The sequence below is a fragment of the Protopterus annectens genome, chromosome 15.part0, assembly GCF_019279795.1.
Source record: "Protopterus annectens isolate FY-2018-M chromosome 15.part0, PAN1.0, whole genome shotgun sequence".
Classification (NCBI taxonomy): domain Eukaryota; kingdom Metazoa; phylum Chordata; order Ceratodontiformes; family Protopteridae; genus Protopterus; species Protopterus annectens.
Genome location: NC_056749.1, coordinates 648,596,733 through 648,619,953, shown reverse-complemented (window position 1 = coordinate 648,619,953; position 23,221 = coordinate 648,596,733). Strand labels below are relative to the sequence as shown.

Below are 23,221 nucleotides of genomic sequence, written 5' to 3'. Positions count from 1 at the left end.
TATCCAACTAGACACATATCGATATCTATATCTACCTATATAAATATACATTTATATTTATTTCTGTTACAAGTGATCATATCTTAAGTGCTCAGTTCCTGCGTCTGAAAGCCATGGACTTCACTGCCTTGTAGCTCGTACAGGTCGCTGCTTGTGTGAGTTCAAACGTGTTAAAAGCAGCAGCTACAGGGAAGAAGTGAGGGGGAGATATTAGGAAAGAGAGTTTTAGGCTTAGGAACCAGAAGGGGAGTTTTTTGTTAGAGGGTGATCAGGAAATTTAAGTTTAGGGAAATATTGGGGATTTTAGGTTTATGGGTTATCATTAGGGACCAAAGAATTTGGTTAGAAACTGGATGGGAGTTTTAGGGGTAGAAGTAGGGCACTGATAGGACTACACAGATTAAATAAATCAGGTGCCAGGTGAGCTAAACAGTTATGTAAAATCAAGCTAGTGGGACTTAAGAGCACTTACCTTTTCAAGCAAATGGTAGTGAACAAATATCAAGCGCTAATAGCATGTAAGCACTTATATTATACCAAATATTAATATACAGAGAAAGCTATGAGAACCAAATTTTAGCAAATGTGTCTACACAGATCTGTTATTTAAACAGAATGTCACCAGGTGTGTGAGATTACACAATCCCCAGGGTTGTAGAATATGCCATTTCCCTTGTTATTGTGTTATCTTGGAGTTAGTATATGGATAATTAGCAGAGGGTGTGTGGGGCAGCCCCCCAGCATAAAGGTATGTTTCTTAACTTGCTTGTGCTGAGAAAAAACGCTGGTGCATGCATAGTAATATGTTGATGTTTATGTTTTAATGTTAGCAACACTGACATTTAGGTCTGTCAATCTAATTTGGTAGATCCATGTGAGAGTATATGTGTGTGTGTGTGTGTGTGTGTGTGTGTGTGTGTGTGTGTGTGTGTGTGTGTGTATATGTATATATATATATATATATATATATATATATATATATATATATATATATATATATATATATATATATATATATATATATATATATATATATATATGTATATATATATATATATATATATATATATATATATATATATATACACACATACACACACACACACACACACACACACACACATGTATACATATACACACACACACACACACACACACACACACACACACACACACACACAGTTATTTCTATTTGTCTGTATACACAGATATACACATGCACATATGGATATACATATACAGGCAAGAGATCTCAAAGCAGCACGTGTGTGTGTGTGTGTGTGTGTGTGTGTGTGTATAGAAAGAGAGACAGACAGAAATAAATACATACACACATACACATATGTGTATATGTATGTATATATATATATATATATATATATATATATATATATATATATATATATATATATATATATATATATATATAAGTAGTCCTAAATAGCAAATTGTATTAATGGCAACATCTGTTCTAACACCACATTTATGTCAACAGAACAGATGTTCAACAGGTGACTGAGACTGACAATACCCAGGCTAAGGGAATATGCCTTTTTTCTCGGAATTGTGCTAGCTCAGAGTTGGTATATATAATTAGCGGGGGATTGCGTGCACAGGTTATTCCTTGGAGCATGTGCAGAAACATGTCCATGTTTTTCTGTCAGTTTTAACATGTCAGTGTTACCAAAAAAGAGACAGTACATACATCACTGAGTGATAAACTCAGGCAGACATGTTTAGAAAAATACAGACAAAGAATACAGGTAGATATCAATATACACAATGTGCAGACTTACATCTGATTGGCAGAGATTTATCAGAAAATGTGAACATGTAATACAATCAGATCTCATAATTCACAATGCTTAGACATTCAAATGCTATGAGGCATAGATACTTGGCCAAACAGCAGGTTGGGTAGTAAGACGTGTGTTAGTGAAGTTGTTAGTCAGGTTTAGAACAAGAGCACAGCCAATGAGATGTGAGGTATTTTTTTGAGTTCCTTCTTAAATAGGGGTAGTGAGGTTTCCTTGATAACAGTTGTAGGGAGTAGATTCCAGATTTTACCGATTGAGTTGGCAAATATAGCATCGCCTGCAGAGTTGTTGGATTTTTGGGTCAGTATCATTAGTTTATCAGCTCAGCGTAATGGCCTGGGGGCACTATGAGAGGTGAGAATATTTTGAGGGCAGGGTTGTTATCAGGTTGATGGAATATTTTATGCGTTACTATAAGCTGGTTGAACTGTAGAAGGGTAGGATACTCTAGCCATCCCAGTGCTTTGAGGTTCTGGCAATGGTGGGTCCTAAAAGCCATGCCAGTAGCGAATCTGGTTATATGATTGTAACATCCTGATAATTTGTTGAGATCGGTTTGGATAGGTTAGTGAGTACAGAGGAAGCATACATAAGGGTAGAGAGGAGGTGTGATCTGGAAATACCTACCCTAGCTAGGGGGGGTGAGGAAAGGTTTGGCTCTGTACAGGGAGCAAAGTTTTTTGTTAACGGAATTAATAGTGTGATTTACATGTTTATCAAATTTAAGGCTGTTGTCTATTATTACACCTAAAAGCTTTGTATGGTCATCAGGGGGAGATAATGGTGTCATTGCTAGATTTGATGTTGAAGGAAGGAGGAGAAATTCTATGGTTAGGGGAGAAAAGTAGTAGCTTGGTTTGGTTAGGATTCATCCCCACTCTCTTAAAGCTTACTCAAGATGCCTTCTCTACCACAGAACAGTGGATGAAAGACAATCACCTAGCACTCAATGCGTCAAAAACAAACTCAAGGTATTTAACTCCTCTAAAACCACCACCATTGATAGAAACCTATTCTCCATCACTAGCCAGAACACACCTCTTGAACTGGTATCTGAAACCAAACTATTAGGGGTCCACATTGATGACCAGCTTAAATTCAGTTCCCATCTACAACTAAACATAAAAAAACCCACAAAATCTTGGCATGTACTACCGCCATAATCGTTACCTCATTACATCTACTAAGCTCACTCTCGCTACTACATTTCTCATCCCTTCCCTCCTTCATGGTGCCCCTCTCCTAATAAACCTACAATCCTCTCTCAAGACAAAACTGTCCTCTTGTTATAATAAAACTGGCAAATTCGCCACGAGCCACAAATCATCAACCTACCACTGTGCATCTCTCCACAAACTAAACTGGCTAGAACTACCCAACTATCTCACCTATACTCAACTTACTTATGCACACAAACTCATTTTCACCCCTCCCTCTGTCCCACCCTTTCTTCTACCTTTAAAATGCACCATCCAGAAAGACTCCTAAGATCTAACAACCAAAACCTAATAGAATTGTACAAACCTCTTTGCCGTGGCATGCCAAGTGTACTCCCTCCCTCCATCCGTACCACCACAAACCTCTCTTCCTTTAAACAATCACTTCACTCACATCTAACATACAAGTGGGAATGCTCCTGCTCCCACCCCACATCGCCTCTTCTCCTCTTCTTACAGGCAACCATCTCATTTATTACAGACTCTAATTTCATATTTGCATCCAGCAAATACTAAGCCAATTGTAAATAACTTCTTATAATTCTCTAACTGTACTATTCCATTTCAAGAAACTGTATATTTACAAATACGTTTGTTTTTTGTACTTAATGTAACCAAATATTTAATTGTCTGTAATCTTTGTTTTGTCTTGGAGCTTTTCTCCCCAGGACTCCACTGAAAATGGGTTCTTATTGGTCCAATGGACTAGCCTGGTTAACCAACTGCAAATAAATAAATAAAAGTATATGCCACTATACTAGAAATATTGCCAGTCACTTTTTTTTTTACTAATTATGAAAATGAGCAATATTTCTATATGTACTCAATATCTCAAAAAACAAGTGACTTATAAACTGTTGCATGATATCAGGTGAAACCTTACATGTGTTGATCAAAACTAACATTTGCACTGTAAGTTTCACATCTTGAGAGATATCCAGTGTTACTTGTTTTGCTAATTATACACAGATGTGTTCATATATCTGTAAATAACTAAATAAACATTTACTTGCAGAGGGATTTCTTGTCATGTAAAAGCTTATATCTGGTTAACAAAAATGTACTAATAGATGTCTAGGTTGTACAGTTTTTAAGATATGAAAATATGTTTGTGAAAGTTTAGAAAAAATATAATTTGTAATTTGTGTACATTATATTACCTTATTTATGGAAAAGGCTATGAATGCACTGAGTATTATCAATGTAAAGAATGCCTTTTTACTGACAAAACATTGCTATTCACACAGTTTTAACAGCTCGAAATATTCATAGTATATTTACATTTTTTATCTCGTGCTTTTAAGTTTATTTTTCAGAAAATACTCTGCAATGCAAGATGTGAGTAGGCTGCTAGAGGTGTGACATCCCACACTATGTAAGTGTTAATGAGTTATTCAAAACTGACATTAGGGTACACATTTCCAAAAACACTATACTCCATATTAAATAGAAATTGGACTCCACTATAATGTGGATGTTAAAAAAACTAATGAATATGAAATGGGAAATTGGTGTAAAAATGTAAATATAACTATGTGTGGCGACATGCGTGAATGGGCATTCCCTCGTTGAAGGTTGTGCATTATGCCCGTCAAGCCAGCACGTAAAAATCTACTGCCAATCATTAACGGACCGGAGTTCCGCTGTGGCGACCCCTAACCGGGAAAAGCCAAAAGACACAACAACAACCTTTCTTCCAGCCCTTCAGTCATGCCACCCACATTTATTGCATGAATGCCTGTTCAACTGAATTTTTCAGTTATTCAAATATAATTATGAAATCAAGTTACTTAGATAATAAAATAAAAGGCATGACTTATGTTGGGTTGAATGCAAGTGTTGATGTCAGCTTTGTGTTGTAAATTAGTTTTCCATCAGTTCTAACGAGCATTGTACTTTTAACTAAGTAAAATCCCTTAAAAAATAAGTGATTTTGTGAATGATGACCATATAAAAATAATTTATACGTACACTGTTTGGCATGTTTAAGTAGAACGATGCAAAGTCCCTAACTTCCATTCGCTGCACATTTTCTAATACCACAGTTAACAACGGAAGGTATAGTAAAGCGATTCGAGCTTGTTGGTTCTAGGAAAGAATGAAGATGATATGAATCAACAGCTTGTATACTTACATTACTCTAGGAAATACCAACATTACCTTATTTTCATAACAGGGTTTATATAAAGCATTTTCATACGTAAATTACAACTGGATCACTGTTTTGATGCTATAGTGTAAGTTTTTTTCTAACAAGCTAGTGTTTCACAATGCAGGTAATACAGTAATGGCCCAAACAACTAAGGCAATGTGTAAATTATAACTAAGAGAGATTCATATATAAACTCTAACCCACCGATTTTTTTGTAAATATATACATATATATATATATATATATATATATATATATATATATATATATATATATACATACATACACACACACATATATATGTACATATATAGCTACATATCTAATCTGTATCTATATATATATATATATATATATATCTATATATATATATATATATATATATATATAAATATATATATATATATATATCTGTATCTATATCTATACATATATATATATATATCTATATATATATATATCTGTATCTATATCTATATATATCTATATTCATACATCTCTCTCTCTCTCTCTCTCTCTCTCTCTATATATATATATATATATATATATAAAGTTCATGGGGTCAGAGGCAAGCTACCTTTGTAGGCTATTTTAAGCCTAGCCCATTTCCCTCAAAAGTGAGAAAAACTCTGCACTTCATGTCTTTGAGATAAACACTTTAACCATTATACCAACCCCCAACCTCAACCTATAGATACCTATGCATGTGTATTATACAGGATCACAGCTTTATTGTGTTGTGCCAAATGAACTCTCTTTATGAATGTATTTTTTCTTACCCCAAAGTATTTTTTGTCTGTTTTGAAAACTGCTGACATGTTCAACTGAATTAATTAGTTTAAAATAAAGCAGACTGCATTCATTGATTACTGTAGCAACATAATCATTTACAGCACTGCACTTGCTAGAAATACAGTCTGGCAAAATTAGCATTACTGTCAGGTTGTAGACCAACGGACAGTTGTTGGACAGCCTTCAGGCACCACTTCCTAGGCTCATTATCATACATGAATCAGCAGTATGTAGAGTTCAGCCAGATGAAGGCATCAAGCTATTAAAAGTCACACTTAGATAATAATTTATCTCCTTACAAATTGTCAATGGCTTAAAGTTATATCGCTCGTATAATGGTAATATGCAATTTTAAGCTGTATTACTCACTCATAATTAAACATGGGTACCTGAAGCCTGTTTGTACAGTCTACAATAATGCAAGACAACAATTTACATTATTAACAGATGAGCATATTTTAAAATTATGTGAAAATTATATAAGTCACAGCTGAAGGAAAAGCTTCACAATCTACATAGATATTTTGTAACACAACACAGATACATTAAAAGCGAAATTTGAGGGTTATTTTAATCTGATCAGTGATTTATTGATTAGCATGCTGCTAATGATCTTGACAAAAACATTCAGATCATAAACTGCATTGATCAGCTGTTATTAGAAATACAAGTCAATCACTCTTTTACAACAGCTTGAACACAGTCCTCAAAGTTTCTGGTCCTGATAATATAATAATATAGGGACATAGTAGATAAAGCTCTCCACAAAATTAGCTGTTACATACTAGAAGCATTGCTTTTATTTTATTTTGATGCCAATGTATTGGGTCCGTGTTTTGTTCTATGACTTAAGTTACTTCATTTGCTGGCAGATACATTTTCAGTAAACCCACATTAAATCCAAAAATGCAGATTAGTCAGTTTACTGTCAACTAATCACAGCCCATCCAGATTTACATTCTGCTCTAGACTAAGTGGTTACACTTATTAATCAGTGTTTACTTTCACATTCTTTTGCGATAAACTGCACAGTTCACTCCTAACAGTGTGTAGCAGGGGTTATGTTCAGTAAAGGAATACTATGCTTGGTCACTCTCTGAATTTGCTGTGATGGTAACAAAACCAGAAAAAAATACTGGTTGGCATGTTTTTTTTTTTTTTATTATTATTATTATTATTATTATTATTATTATTATTATACTTATTTTTCTATATGAAGACAGGGATTTGGAGATGAGCTGTCCCAGCTATGACCTTGAACCAAAGGCATAGTTAGGTGTTTCTAATCAAGTAGTTGTCTCCATGGTGGAGAGGCATGGAGTCCTGAGTATGACTGAGCCAAACCCAGGTTAAACTTTATCTACTGAGAGCTGGAGAAGCCAGCCAGAAACGGAGAAGCAAGGCATTATATGCATGTTTCCTCCATGACAGAGGTTAAGGATGTATCCTGGAGCCATATCTCCAATTCATAAATTTGTGGTGGAAAATACAGTCCTAACAAAATGGCCACTCAAAAATCTGATGGCCTGAGGGATTAAATCACTCACAGGAATTGAATAGTGCTGGGCCTGTGTACATGCACTCCTGTCCTGTTTATCACAGCACACTGATTAAGGGTGCATGACATACAAATGTTGCCTAGATGATGGTAACAGTGCAAGTTACTAAGACTGGCCATATGGTCAGCAGCCATGAGGACAAAACAAGAAATAGCAAATTGGAATAATTACAAAAAAGCTTGTCAACATGAAAAGAAAAATGCATTTATTATAACTCATGATGAATACTTACAATAAAGGAAGTTTGCTGTAGAAAATCATCCTTACCTTGTGTTGGTATCTGTCATCAAATGTGTGCTTTATTATGAGGTTTTTTAGAACTGCTATAGCAGCATGTCTAACATGACAACTGTCTCGAAGCCCTACTGCGACTTCCCTTAGCAAGAGTCCACCAAGTGATATTTACAGTAATCTTCAGATAGCATAAGTTCAAGATTTGAATCTGTGAAAACATGCCTTGCGTATTTATTTGCAGCACTGAAAAATTAATTTTCCAAGTACTTTTCAGCATAGCAGGTAATCAAGTCTGAAAGATATTGCTAGTATGTAGGCAATAAAGCTGAATTTAATTCTCTTGAAATTTGGAAATAGAAACTTCAACTATCAGCGTTTTCCATGGCACAAATGACAGGCACATGCGAAAATACTGTTGTGGTATACAGTAGAACTTTTTCTAAAAAATTGCATGATATTAACAAAATTAAACACAGTGCTTTCATTAACAAAATGAAGCATATCATTTGGTGTTCATAAAATAAACACAAGGGACTGCATTAATCAAACATTTAATATACATAAATTAAAATAGTTATAGAAAAGGTTTCTCAACAATATTAACCACTACATGCAATATTAGGGTCATGTTCAAATTCATATTTTGTTAATATTGTTAGAGACAACATAAACCTAACTGATTTTACATCCAGCAGTTCACAATGCTATACTATGCTGCATTTAAGCATGGTAGTAAAATGCAGGTTATCTTTAGCTGCCAGGTGATTTACATGATGCAATAAAATATGTTGAACATAAGATAAGTAAATCAATTAAAAAAAATAAATACTAATGGAATGATTATGTTTAGATTTCTTACATATGATCACCCAACTCCACAAAAATCAAATCTTTAGCTAAGTACCTCCCAAGGATTTCACACCAGAGATGCTATGTTAGAAACTTTGTTTTCCTCGGCTCCCTCTATGTATAACATCAATGAATGGTTCTTGCAAAATCAGCAAATGTTAATTAACTGGATAAGCAAAGCATGTGCTACTGAAATCTAGACGATGCCTCCAAAATTGTGAGACTTAGCACCATGCTCACAGGCAAAGCCTTCCCCTGCATTCTCCATACCCCATTTCTTAAATATGCTTATTCCACAGTTACTGGCGTAAAAAAACAGTTTACACTGAATGAAAAAAGACATATTGAATAACTGCAGATGCCTGAAAACAGTTCCTTAGAAAACTTTATTAGAAGGCTTTATTAGGGTAAAGTTTGCTTGTCAAGATGGCGGCGTGCCTAGATCACTGTGGCTGTATGCTTCTTGCATAGGCGCCTCTTGTTATTAGCATTTTTGTTACTAGATATGTTGTCATTGGGAGAGTGGTGAGAGATTATGTTATAATCATCAAAGGCATTTGAGAGTCAGCTGGAGTGGTTTAATTAATACTTGAGCAACTTGGATGGGGCAATTGGCCCGAGTGGGCGAAGAATAGCATATACCAAAAGATGATTATTAAAATACCAGAGTTTACATTAAGCCTCTCACCCTAGGAAGAGTAAAGAAACGATGTAGAGAGCATAGAGGAAGAAGCAAAAGAGGGTAGGAGTGCAGGAGTGTATGCTAGGGTAAAAGCTGCTCTGCATAAAGGCCCCATATTCCTAGTGCTTTTTGGCTAATGTAGAGACTACCTAAATGAAATCCAGAATTGGTCTCCAAGTATTTCCTTTCTTTGGCACTAAGAAAAACGGGAATAAAACCCTGTGCCTCTTTCTGCAGAAGGTACTTCCTGTATTGCTCCCAACTGAAGCAGAGAAGAAATTTGTGTCTGTGCTTCCAGTCTTTGCTGATGAGGCACATCCGCATACCTCTGAAAGAAGGGAATGTGTGAAAATAAAATTTGTAGCCTCGATTTATTATGTCCAATACCCATTTGTCTTGGGTAACCAAATGCCAATTCCTTTTGAAAAGTCCCAGTTTTCCTCCTAGAGGGGCTGCCAGCAAGGCAGAGTCCGGCAGCTGAAGACACGGGTCATTGGGTCTGTATGCGAAAGGACTGACCCCTGCCCTCCCCAGCAGAAGGGGTAGAAGAACTCAAAGACCTAGAAGTAACAGGGCCCTGAGAGGAAGCCCTACCTCTACCTCGCCTCGACCTGCCCCTAGATTGATAATCCGAAGAGGGGAAAGACCATCCCTTAAGCAGGCCAATTCCTACTGAACTTAGGGGGCTGAACCTGTAAAAAGTCCTTAACTGTCTGCATAGACTTAGCTTTTTCCTCCATTTTTTTTCAAAACTGATTCTACTGGAGGACCAAAAGGAACATCTGATTGTAGAGGAGCATCCATAATTCGAGCCTTAACATGCTCTGACAAAGTCTGATCTTTAAGCCAAGCATGCCTGCGAACAACTGAACTAGTAGCAGCCACCCTGGAAGAAGCCTGTAAAGCATCAAAACCACACTGCAAAGAATGCTTACCAACTTGGTCTGAAGCATGCACTAAATCCTGAAGCTCCTTACATTCAATACCTTCAGCTAAAGCATCTACTTTACATTTCAATTGGCCCAGCAAATAATTTTGATACCGGAGCATATGAAACTGACAATTTAAAGCTCTCATAGCCAAAGTAGAAGAGGTATACAGTTTTTTACCCCACCTATCCAGGGCCCTAGCATCCTTGTCCAGAGGAACTGGATTCCTAACCACAGAAGCCCTAACACCTTTGGGGCCTTGAGTAATAGTTTCTGGATCAGCCCTAGGACTCTTATATAAGTACTTGTGAGCTTCCGAACCCTGTAGTATCTATCTGGTTTAACCGGGCAGGAGGCAGAGAATCTGGGTTAAGGGCAGCCTCAGAAAATACATCCTGAACAACATCCAGTACAGGGGGAATAGCCAAGGCCCTATGCTGAGGCAAAAACAAGAATTCTCTTAGCCTTTTACGAGAATCAGAATAATCCTGGCCCTCCCATTTGAAATGTTCCCTCATGGAATGCAAAGTCTCAGAGAAAGAAAAATCTTCTGGAGGGGACGCAGAGGGGGTAGTGTCCTCAGCCTCCGAATCAGAATAGGGAGGGAAATCCTGAAGTTCTTCTACAGAGGAATCTGACTCATTGGAAGACTGAACCAAACCCTCCAACTCTGTCTCTACCCTGGGCCTCTTCGCAGGGGGGGGGCATAGAACCCCTAATTAAAGTAATCAAATCTTCAGCCATCTTTAACATGTGCTTCCTAGGAGCTGGACCCTGGGGACTAGCACCAGCAGGGGCAGACTTAGACTTAGAATGGGCTTTGCTTTGAGAAGGAGGAGGCCTAACTACCCTATGAGGGGAGGGAACCGCCGACATCAGAGAAGCACCCTCAGCCTGGCCTAACACAGGAGAAGCCACTTCCTGTAGTAACAAAGGCTCCCCTTGAGACTCAGGTAAACTTTCAGAAGGAGCCGCTGAAGTAGCCAGTGGTACTACAGAACCGGCGTCCGGAGTGGACGACTCATCCTGTTTGGACCGCAAAGACTTTTCTTTGCGTTTCTTAGAAGAACCAGTCGTCGGAGAATCCGGCGGCATGTTGTAATTACAACGTTTACCAAACACCAGCCTAGCACAGTCCAACCCACGTTTAATAATGCGCTTGTTAAAAGTAGCACAAAAGCGACACCCAACAACGTCGTGCTCAGGCCCTAAACAAGGAATGCAGAGTGAATGGTAATCCCTATGAGGAATCTGTTTCCCACAAGAAATACAGTTATTAACTTTTTCTGACATCCGTCAATACTGAGGCAAGAAAAAGACAAAAGTGTCCCCAACGGGGTACTTAACCCAACTTGGTCTCCGGTCTGAAACTCGAAAACCGACAATTCCAGAACGCCGAACGGCACTTGCAAATGCTGCTTCTGCTTAGGACCACGCGGCAAGAAAGACAGAGGTTATGGCGTCGGTCATGCGCATTTGTACTGGCACGTACTGACGTCAGTCTCGGGCGCCGATGACCGACGCCGGTTCTAGCCCTTTGGTATTCGGGCCGATTGTGGACAGCGGAATACCCATATGTAAGGACTGCAGCAATGGGAGACGAAGAACATCAATTTATCTCCTTACAAATTGTTAATGGCTTAAAGTTATATTGCTTGTATAATGGTATTATGCAATTTTAAGCTGTATTACTCACTCATAATTAAACATGGGTACCTGAAGCCTGTTTGTACAGTCTACAATAATGCAAGACAACAATTTACATTATTAACAGATGAGCATATTTTAAAATTATGTAAAAATTATATAAGTCACAGCTGAAGGAAAAGCTTCACAATCTACATAGATATTTTGTAACACAACACAGATACATTAAAAGCTAAATTTGAGGGTTATTTTAATCTGATCAGTGATTTATTGATTAGCATGCTGCTAATGACCTTGACAAAAACATTCAGATCATAAACTGCATTGATCAGCTGTTATTAGAAATACAAGTCAATAACTCTTTTACAACAGCTTGAACACAGTCCTCAAAATTTCTGGTCCTGATAATATAACAATATAGGGACATAGTAGATAAAGCTCTCCACAAAATTAGCTGTTACATACTAGAAGCATTGCTTTTATTTTATTTTGATGTCAATGTATTGGGTCCGTGTTTTGTTCTATGACTTAAGTTACTTCATTTGCTGGCAGATACATTTTCAGTAAACCCAGATTAAATCCAAAAACCCAGATTAGTCAGTTTACTGTCAACTAATCACAGCCCATCCAGGTTTAGATTCTGCTCTAGACTAAGTGGTTACACTTATTAATCAGTGTTTACTTTCACATTCTTTTGTGATAAACTGCACATTTCACTCCTAACAGTGTGTAGCAGGGGTTATGTTCAGTAAAGGAATAATATGCTTGGTCACTCTCTGAATTTGCTGTGATGGTAACAAAACCAGAAAAAAATACTGGTTGGCATGTTTTTTTTTTTTTTTTTATTATTATTATTATTATACTTATTTTTCTATATGAAGACAGGGATTTGGAGATGAGCTGTCCCAGCTATGACCTTGAACCAAAGGCATAGTTAGGTGTTTCTAATCAAGTAGTTGTCTCCATGGTGGACAGGCATGGAGTCCTGAGTATGACTGAGCCAAACCCAGGTTAAACTTTATCTACTGAGAGCTGGAGAAGCCAGCCAGAGAACGAGAGAAGCAAGGCATTATATGCATGTTTCCTCCATGACAGAGGTTAAAGGATGTATCCTGGAGCCATATCTCCAATTCATAAATTTGTGGTGGAAAATACAGTCCTAACAAAAATGGCCACTCAAAAATCTGATGGCCTGAGGGATTAAATCACTCACAGAATTGAATAGTGCTGGGCCTATTGTACATGCACTCCTGTCCTGTTTATCACAGCACACTGATTAAGGGTGCATGACATACAAATGTTGCCTAGATGATGGTAACAGTGCAAGTTACTAAGACTGGCCATATGGTCAGCAGCCATGAGGACAAAACAAGAAATAGCAAATTGGAATAATTACAAAAAAGCTTGTCAACATGAAAAGAAAAATGCATTTATTATAACTCATGATGAATACTTACAATAAAGGAAGTTTGCTGTAGAAAATCATCCTTACCTTGTGTTGGTATCTGTCATCAAATGTGTGCTTTATTATGAGGTTTTTTAGAACTGCTATAGCAGCATGTCTAACATGACAACTGTCTCGAAGCCCTACTGCGACTTCCCTTAGCAAGAGTCCCACCAAGAAGTGATATTTACAGTAATCTTCAGATAGCATAAGTTCAAGATTTGAATCTGTAAGAAAACATGCCTTGCGTATTTATTTGCAGCACTGAAAAATTAATTTTCCAAGTACTTTTCAGCATAGCAGGTAATCAAGTCTGAAAGATATTGCTAGTATGTAGGCAATAAAGCTGAATTTAATTCTCTTGAAATTTGGAAATAGAAACTTCAACTATCAAGCGTTTTCCATGGCTTCAAATGACAGGCACATGCCGAAAATACTGTTGTGGTATACAGTAGGAACTTTTTTCTAAAAATTGCATGATATTAACAAAATTAAACACAGTGCTTTCATTAACAAAATGAAGCATATCATTTGGTGTTCATAAAATAAACACAAGGGACTGCATTAATCAAACATTTAATATACATAAATTAAAATAGTTATAGAAAAGGTTTCTCAACAATATTAACCACTACATGCAATATTAGGGTCATGTTCAAATTCATATTTTGTTAATATTGTTAGAGACAACATAAACCTAACTGATTTTACATCCAGCAGTTCACAATGCTATACTATGCTGCATTTAAGCATGGTAGTAAAATGCAGGTTATCTTTAGCTGCCAGGTGATTTACATGATGCAATAAAATATGTTGAACATAAGATAAGTAAATCAATTAAAAAAAATAAATACTAATGGAATGATTATGTTTAGATTTCTTACATATGATCACCCAACTCCACAAAAATCAAATCTTTAGCTAAGTACCTCCCAAGGATTTCACACCAGAGATGCTATGTTAGAAACTTTGTTTCCTCGGCTCCACTCTATGTATAACATCAATGAATGGTTCTTGCAAAATCAGCAAATGTTAATTAACTGGATAAGCAAAGCATGTGCTACTGAAATCTAGACGATGTCTCCAAAATTGTGAGACTTAGCACCATGCTCACAGGCAAGCCTTCCTGCATTCTCCATACCCCATTTCTTAAATATGCTTATTCCACAGTTGCACAACGGTAAAAAAAAACAGACATACTGAATGAAAAAAAGACATATTGAATAACTGCAGATGCACAAAACAGTTCATAGAAAACTTTATTAGAAGGCTTTATTAGGGTAAAGTTTGCTTGTCAAGATGGCGGCGTGCCTAGATGCTGTGGCTGTATGCTTCTTGCATAGGCGCCTCTTGTTATTGGCATTTTTGTTACTGAATGTTGTCATTGGAAAGTGAAAGCGAGATTATGTTATAATCATCAAGAGCGTTTGAGAGTCAGCTGGAGTGGTTTAATTAATATGAGCAACTTGGATAGGACGAGTGGCGAAGGAATAGCATATATACCAAAGATGATTATTAAAATACCAGGATTTACATTAACCTCTACCCTAGGAAGAGTAAAACGATGTAGAAGGCATAGAGGGAAGAAGCAAAAGAAGGGTAGGAGTGCAGGAGTGTATGCTAGGGTAAAAGCTGCTCTGCATAAAGCCCATATTCCTAGTGCTTTTTTGGCTAATGTGAGACTGCCTAATAAAATGGGAGAGCGTCAATGAAGTGTTGCTACTTACAGAAGCATGAAGGCTTGTTGTCTCTTGCCTTTCCTTTAAGCGTGGCTAAGTCCCAGTATACCGGATAATACAGTGGAATTAGAAGGCTATGCACTATATTGCGCTGACAGAATGATAATTTACAGTATGAAAAAGGGAGGAGGTTTGTGTGTTTATGTGAATAATGCTTAGTGCAGTAATACAACTACTATTAATAAGTTATACTCTACAGATGTGGAATATTTAATACTAAGATGTCAACCATTTCATCTGGCTAGGGAATATACTGCTGTTATTGTTATGGTAGTGTATAGACCACCTCAAGCTAATGAGGGGGAAATATTTGGATGGGTCTACATTACTGTGTTGAAAGACATGTTCGCCGAACACATCTTAATCGGCACAGAAATATCGATCTGCCAAAATCCAGAGGTGAAAAAAGTGGAAAATACCCAGAGAAAAAAAAAATCGCTCGGCCGTACACAAACAAATACACTTTCAAACCCTACAATGTGGGGGACTTCACTCCCCAAACCCCCCTAACTAAATATACTAACTCTGAGATAGCACTACACTGGGGAAAAGGGCAAATCCCAGATGACGGCCAAGAGATTTTTTTCCCCTGGGAAAAAATTTGCTGACTCTGCCATTCAGAATTTTGGCAGGTCAATCTTTCCATGTCGACTAAGACGTGTTCGGCAAACGTGGCTTTCAACATGATAATATAGACCTATTCTGGCTCATGTGTATTCAAATATAAAAATTGCCTATAGGATTATACCTTGCCCTGTATCATGGGCAGTCTGACCACCTCTGTTTATCCTTGATTCCTATGTACAGAGCGCTTATTAACAGCATTAAACCGACTAGCAAAACTGTGAAAGTCTGGCCTGAAGGTGTTATTTCCCAGTTAGAAGACTGCTTTGAATTTTCTTGCTAGGCAGACGTTGATGATTATCCTTTGTCTGTGTTGTTACATATTAATTTCTGTGTGGACAATGTTACTATTACAAAAGGATCGCAGTTTCTCCAAATGAGAAACTGTGGATGAACAGTGAAATGAAACAGTTACTTAAAGAAAGAGATATTACTTTTAAAGCAAAAGATATCTCAGCCTACAGAGTGGCTAGAGCAAATCTCAAGAGAGGCATTAAGGTAGCAAAACTGAATTACAAACAAATGAATAAAGAGAACTTTGATAGTAATTTGAATTCACAGCAGACGTGGCAAAACATTTGATCAATTGCGTGATATAAAAGGAAGAGTGATATACAGTATATGCAGGCAAAAAATAATGTGAATTTAGCAATAGAACGGAATGGTTTCCTTGCACGGTTTGATAAGGAAAATGATTTACCATCAGTCAAGATGAATCTGATTGAAGATCTTCAACCTTTGGTTTTGCATATACATGAAGTGCAGAGGGTTTTTAAAAATAACAACATAAGAAAAGCATCAGGTCCTGACAATGTGTGCGGACGTGTGCTACAGGTCTGTGCTGATCAGTTGGCGGAGGTCTTTACACATATATTTAACCTTTCTCTTTCTTCATGTGTTGTCCCAACAAGCTTGAAATCTGCAACTAGTGTGTCTGTACCAAAGAAACCAAGGATAACTTGCCCAAATGATTATCATCCAGTTATTCTTACTTCTGTTGTGGCAAAGTGTTTTGAATGACTGGTGATTACTTGTATTCAAGCCTCTATTACAATTGATTTAGATCAACTTCAGTTTGCTTATTGCTCAAATAAATCAACTGAAGATGCCATATTTGTGACTCTGCATGCTGCCCTTTCACATTTGGAGAAGTCTAATACCTATGCTAGGCTGCTTTTTGTCAATAGCTCAGTATTCAATACTATTGTACCAGGTCAACTGATCGATAAGTTATAAACACTAGGATTAGCTCCTTCCATGTCTAGTTGGCTATTGGACCTTCTTACAAATCGACTTCAGTTTGTCATGTTGGGCAAGCATATATCTTCTAATCTTACCCTGAGCATGGGTGTGCTGCAGGGGTTGTGCAGAGTCCCCTACTTTATGCACTTTTCACCCATGACTGCAAATATATTCATGAATCGAATATGACTATTAAATTCACAGATGACACGACAGTCATTGGGTTGATATCAAATAATGATGAGACCGCATATAGACAGGAGGTTCAGAATCTGACAAAATGGTGTGATGTTAACAACGTGGCCCTAAATACTAATGACCAAGGAAGTTATTCTGGATTTTAGGATGATGAAAAAGATTAATCATAGTCTGATAATGATAAACACAGAGACTGTTGAGAGTGTTTCCAGTTTTAAGTTTCTGGGAGTTATTATTACAGAAAATTTGTCCTGGGCTGAAAATGCATTGGATGTAATAGGCAAAGGACAATAATGCCATTATTTCTTAAGGAAGTTAAAAAGAGCTAACTTTTCTCAGGAAATGATAATATTTATAGGTGTACTATAGAGAACATCCTGACATTGTATGACGGCTTGGTACCTTGGTTGTACTAAGGTTGTGAAAAAAAAATCTACAGTGGGTTATAAGGACAGCAGAGGTTATTATCGATGCTGCATTACCATCGCTTCAATATTTTTATAGAACTCACTGTGTGACAAAAGCTAAAAATTTTATTGCAGATAATATTCATCCTGGAAACACTTTGTTTGAGCTTTTACCATCAGGAAGATGCTTTAGATCAATTTATGCGCGTACAAATGGGTTAAAGCCTAGCCTTATCCTGTTACTAATTTTGTGAATTTAGAAAATATCTAGCTTTTAGATGATTATTATTGAATACATAATATTAATTGTTAGCAATGTTAGTAAGGAGTAACAACATATAGGTGTAAAATGTTTTTACTTGCTGTACATAGGATAACAGCATATGTGGATGAGGCTGATTAAGGTGTCATGTGATGTATTTGTGCCTGATTTATTTTTATGTTATTTTTATTTTTAGTTATTTTATTTATTTTGTTAGTTTTATTATTGATTTATTTTATTTGTTTTGGTATTTTTGATTTTTTTGATGCACCAATGAGGTTGTCATTAAAATAATTTTGTGTTATACAATGACAATAAAGTGCTTGATTGACTGATAAACATATCTTAAAAACTTGTTTCTTGAAGGGAAGGGGAGATTCCTTGCACTAACATATGCAAAAACATACACACTGAATCATTGCTTCTTTAGTTATGTTATTTTTCAGCCAGTCATTATTCAGTCAAATATCTTTTCAGTCAAATAGGTTTTCAGTCAAATTTTTTTCAATCAATTGTGATTAAGAGAAATATGATTCAGTCAAAAAGTACATTGTGTAAAATCTTACTACAAGAGTTGATGTCCTTCTTTTCATTGTTGCAGTATTCATAACATGTAGGATTATCTGCCAAGGATATCTCAATATCTAGCCAGCATACCAAAGCCTTTACATCCTCTCAGCATTGTATGTCAGATGTATGCTCCCCATGCAAGCGTATGGTATAAAGGCGATGTACATACACTCCATACAAAGAACTGAAGTGCTCCAGAACACCTTCAGCAATCCCAGAAAGAACATGCACATCCAGAAACAGAAGAGAAAGTCAAAGATCCCTTGACCAGCAAAGTGTTCCCAGCAAAATAAAAGGAGCAGGAGAGAGGGACTGAATATTTTAACAGCAAAAAGAAGGACATGTACTGTCATGGTAAGATATGGCACAAGTGTACTATGTCTTTCCTTATTACTGTTGCAGCATTCATAACATGGGGGAATTAACAAAGCTACTGAAAAGGATGGGCAAAGGAAAGCACAGAGAAACCCTCTAGAAACACATGAAGGATAGCCTTGGAAAATCCTGCCCTGGCTCTGGAAATGACATCCAACTTTTAATGTTTAGTAAAAGTGTGGACAGAGGACTAAGTGACAGCTTCAAGGATGGATCTAGTCTCCAAACCCTTGAAGAAAGTGCCAGAAGAGGCCACTTCCCTTTCAGAAAGAGCTCAGACAGAAGCAGAAAGTATAGCAGAAGGAAGAAAATCATGGCAAAAATTAGGAGGTGCAGCACCCAGCAGGATACAATCACTCTCATCAAACTAAACAAACAACTTAAAGGACAAATAAAGTCTACAAAAGCCATATTTGAGGTAAATTTGGCCTCCCAGGCCAAGGACAACCACAAGGCATTCTTTAGTTATGTCAGCAACTTCAAAGGCATTGCATAATTGTGTGCAGAGCTCATTGTAAATGGAGCCACCTATACTGAGCCAGAAGATATCGCAAACCTACTGGCTGATAAATTCAGCTCCAACTTTACCCCACCCTCCCCCTCAACCTTCCCTCAGGAAATACTATTAAATATAACTCCCCTTGACATCGCTAGGGAACAGGTCCTTAATGCTCTCTCTAAGGCCAAAAACACTGCAACAATGGGCCCAGCCTATATCCCAGGATGCCTTCTAAATAGCATGAAACATGACCTGTCAGGACCTCTGGAATTGCTATTTAACTGTAGCTTCCAAACAGGCTTTATGCCCCATGAATGGAGAACAGCAACAGTCATCCATCTACACAAAGGCGGGCCATCTACAGACCCTGGAAACTACAAAACCATAAGTCTCACTGGTCTTATATGCAAAGCCATGGAAAAAATGATCATGGAAATGATCAATAATGACATAGTTATAGTAAACCTCCAGACATTGGAACCAACCCAGTTTAGTTTTGTCAAGAGCAGCTCCTGCCTACTCAACCTGGTGGACTTCTTTGAGAAGGTCATCAAAGCAATGGATGAGGGCAAAATGATTCATATTGCCTACCTTTACCTGGCCAAGACATTTGGTACAATACCTCACTCAGGCATTCTTGACAAACTCAAAAGGTTAGGTATAAACCTATATGTCACCTAGTGGATAGCCAACTGGCTCAAAGGAAGTTAGAATTGGGTAGTCAACCTCTACAAAGAGGCAAGTCACAACTGGAGTCCCTCAGGGATTGGTCCTTGAACTGCTCCATTTTGGCATTTACTTCTCTGAAGTCAAGGCCAATGTCAATGGTCTCTGGTTGAATAAATTTGCAGATAATTGCAAATTAGGAGCTGTGATTGAATCCTACATTGACACAAATGTCCTCCAGGAAGGGCTGAAACAAACAAACAACTAGTGACAGAGCCACAAACTACAAACAAATGCCATGAAATGCATAACAGTATCCTTTGGGAAGTCATCCTTCCCTGGTAACTATCATATTGGCAACACACCCCTTAGAGTTGACCCAGTAGTCAGGGACTTGGGGACACACAAGACAATAATCTAGCCTTTGGCCATCATGTGTCTACAGTGGTGAGGAAATCATTCTATGTTGCGCAACTTGAAACAAAGTTATGGGATCTAAGTCCAAAGAAGTCATTGTTCCACTGTATCCAGCATTCATCAGACCTATCATTGAGTACAATGCCCCTTTTGGTATGCACCTAACCAGACATAGCCAATAATTGGAATGTCCACAGAGGTTCCTCACTAAAAGAATACAGGGCATAAATAAAATGTCCTATTTAGACCGCATCATGCCTCTATCTCTGTACTCTGCCTCCAGCAGGCTATTGAAGGGAGATCTATGCCTGGCATACAGGGCACTGACAGACCCAACTCAGATGGACCTCCTGCATACCCACAAAACAAACAGCATCAGAATTACCTGTTATATAGACTTAAACCTTGACTGTGATGCAAATAGGACCTGCTGGACAGACAGGTATGTGTCCCAGAGATTGCCCCATCTCTGGAACTGTCTGCCCCATCCATGTGAAGCAGAGTTCCTCCCAAACCAATTCAAGTGCAACTTGGACAATTGGATGAGAAACCAGAAATTCATCCCTGGTTTGGCACCTATGTCTCTAATGGACACAGGCAACCTGTAAATGGTTCATCTCCCGGGCCCCTGCTTGTAAATGTTTCATCTCCCAAGCTCTCACTTACACTTATCAAGGGTACCAGAACTTGTCGAAGATTTAGGATGCATGGCTAGGCTTTAAAAGGCTCTTGTGGTTGTTAACTTAGAAAACACCTATGAACGTAGGACTGTGAAGAACACTGGTCCTACAGCAAATACTCAATAATAGGAACAACATCATAAGTGAGAGCTACTGTTGTACTTATGTTTTACAGTTACAAAAAATGTCTAGGTCCACATTTCTTCACAAATGACCATCTACCTCCAGGGTCCATTCTCAAGTAAATTTCAACTGCCAACAGAGCCCTGTCTTAGGCATTTGCGAAATCTGTTGACAAATGTCTGAATTTAACTTCCATTTGTGAGCCAGCATTATCTTGACCATCCTTAACCCCTCTTCCGCAGATTCTGACAACCATAGACAATTTCCTGTAATTTCTCTTGCTAGTCTGGTTGATATGGGCATCCTGAAATAGTGTAGCAACTGCTTCATGTACACGGACAGCCCTCTTCTTCTACGGGTCTATATTATATTTTCAAAAGTTTCAGACATCGAACACCATATGGTTGACACCATATGAGTGATGTTTGAAATTTTGAAAATATAATAAAAAAATAAAAATAAAAAAACTATACGTATCTAAACGCTGTAGGCAGGGGGGCAAGCCACACCCCGCTATTTAATTATTCCTACTCTGAGATCGCACTGCATTGAAGTAAAGGGAAAATATTCCCTACGGCGATTTCCGTGTGACAAGTGCAACATTTCGACCAATCGGGTTTGCTCAATACGTGTACGCCGTTTACAATTTTTGATCACGCGATAGGAACCCTTCTTCTACCACCTAGGAATACAATATGTGAGAGATGCAATTACATTAAGAACCTAGAATCCTCGCTGTCTCAATCACAAGCCAGTACATCTGGCAGTGAGAAGGCCGTCTGCACAAACACCACACCTCTAACACCACCCACACCTAAATACTACATTTCTACATATGTGGAGGTTCTCAACAAAATCATACATAAACAAGAGAGACTTCTGAAGCAAAAGCACACACGCACTTCACAATCTACCACACATAGTACACATGCCTCTGAGGCCCAGCCACAAACCCAGCATACTAGTCATAGCAGAGACTATCGTGAGACATAAAGATGTGCCCCTCACCAAGCTATACAAGGGGAAAGTCAGTGTAAGTTGTTTGTCAGGTGCTAGAATCCACCATATCACTCACACACTCAAGTCTCTCAACAAGAGGTACCGTTATGAATCTGTCATAGTCCATGTTGGTGTGAATGACTTGAGACATACCTCTTATGGACTATTCAGTAAAACCACACAGCAACTCAGCAAACACAAAAGAAGTGAAAAAGCAAGCCGGTCACACCACGTACAAAGCATATTTGCAGTTTAATCCAAACGCTTTCATCTTACTAGTTTCAGACTTCTTCAGAATAAAAAATAAAGTGCACAAACACATACTTTATACCCATTTCTCCACCCTTTTCTTAATTAGTTCAATTCAATTCAGACCCACCCAGTTGTTAAAACACAGCACAACATAAAAGGCATATTACATTCATTTAATACTCTGTTACAGACTCACAAAACATACTAAATATTGCAAATAATGTCATAAAATTCATAAAAAAATATGCTACTTTCAATTTCAAATAAGAACTGAATGATAGCCTGTCATTAAGTCCAGGCTTTTCATCAGAATTACGTTTAATTGGCCATTTTAGCTCTTTAAATTCTAAAGATCCGTCACTTGGCCCACCCCTAGGTCCTAAGTCAACGTGATCTATGGCACAAAATTTAAAGGCATGTGTTGGGTTCTCCCTAATATGTCTATATAGGGCATTCTTTTCATTGCAAGGTTTAATTTCATAAATATGCTCGTAGATCCTAGCCCTAAATGCTCTGAGCACTTATACAGCTGCAAGGACTCAGCAATACTTGACAGGACCAAATCATCTTCCGCAAGGAAGAGTAAACCTGTCTGGTGGACAGCAGCAATAAATAGACTCTGTAATAAAAGGAAATAATTGTTGTCCAGGACCAAGAAGGAGCACGTGCCAAGTTGGAATCAATCTCTCCTTTGTCTGAACAAGCAAATAAGGTCACTGGTGAAATCCTCTAAGGCTAACTTTGAGTCCAAATAGGCCACATCCACTAAAGACAATCACAAGGCCTTTTTCGCATACCTCTGCAATCTCAAAGGTGACTCCCAAATCTGCTCTGAATTGGTGGTCA

At 37.7% G+C, this 23,221-nt stretch overlaps 1 protein-coding gene across 1 annotated transcript in view; it reads right to left on the bottom strand.

Moving 5' to 3' along the window:
- DOCK11 (dedicator of cytokinesis 11) overlaps positions 1-23,221 on the bottom strand; it is a 1,858,863-nt gene that overhangs the window by 977,937 nt on the left and 857,705 nt on the right. Inside the window, exons 31-32 of the mRNA XM_044057487.1 lie at positions 13,371-13,549; positions 5,006-5,122 (exon numbers count right to left, since the gene is read on the bottom strand). Coding sequence (XP_043913422.1) covers positions 5,006-5,122; positions 13,371-13,549 — 296 coding nt within the window. The remainder of the gene's footprint in view (positions 1-5,005; positions 5,123-13,370; positions 13,550-23,221) is intronic.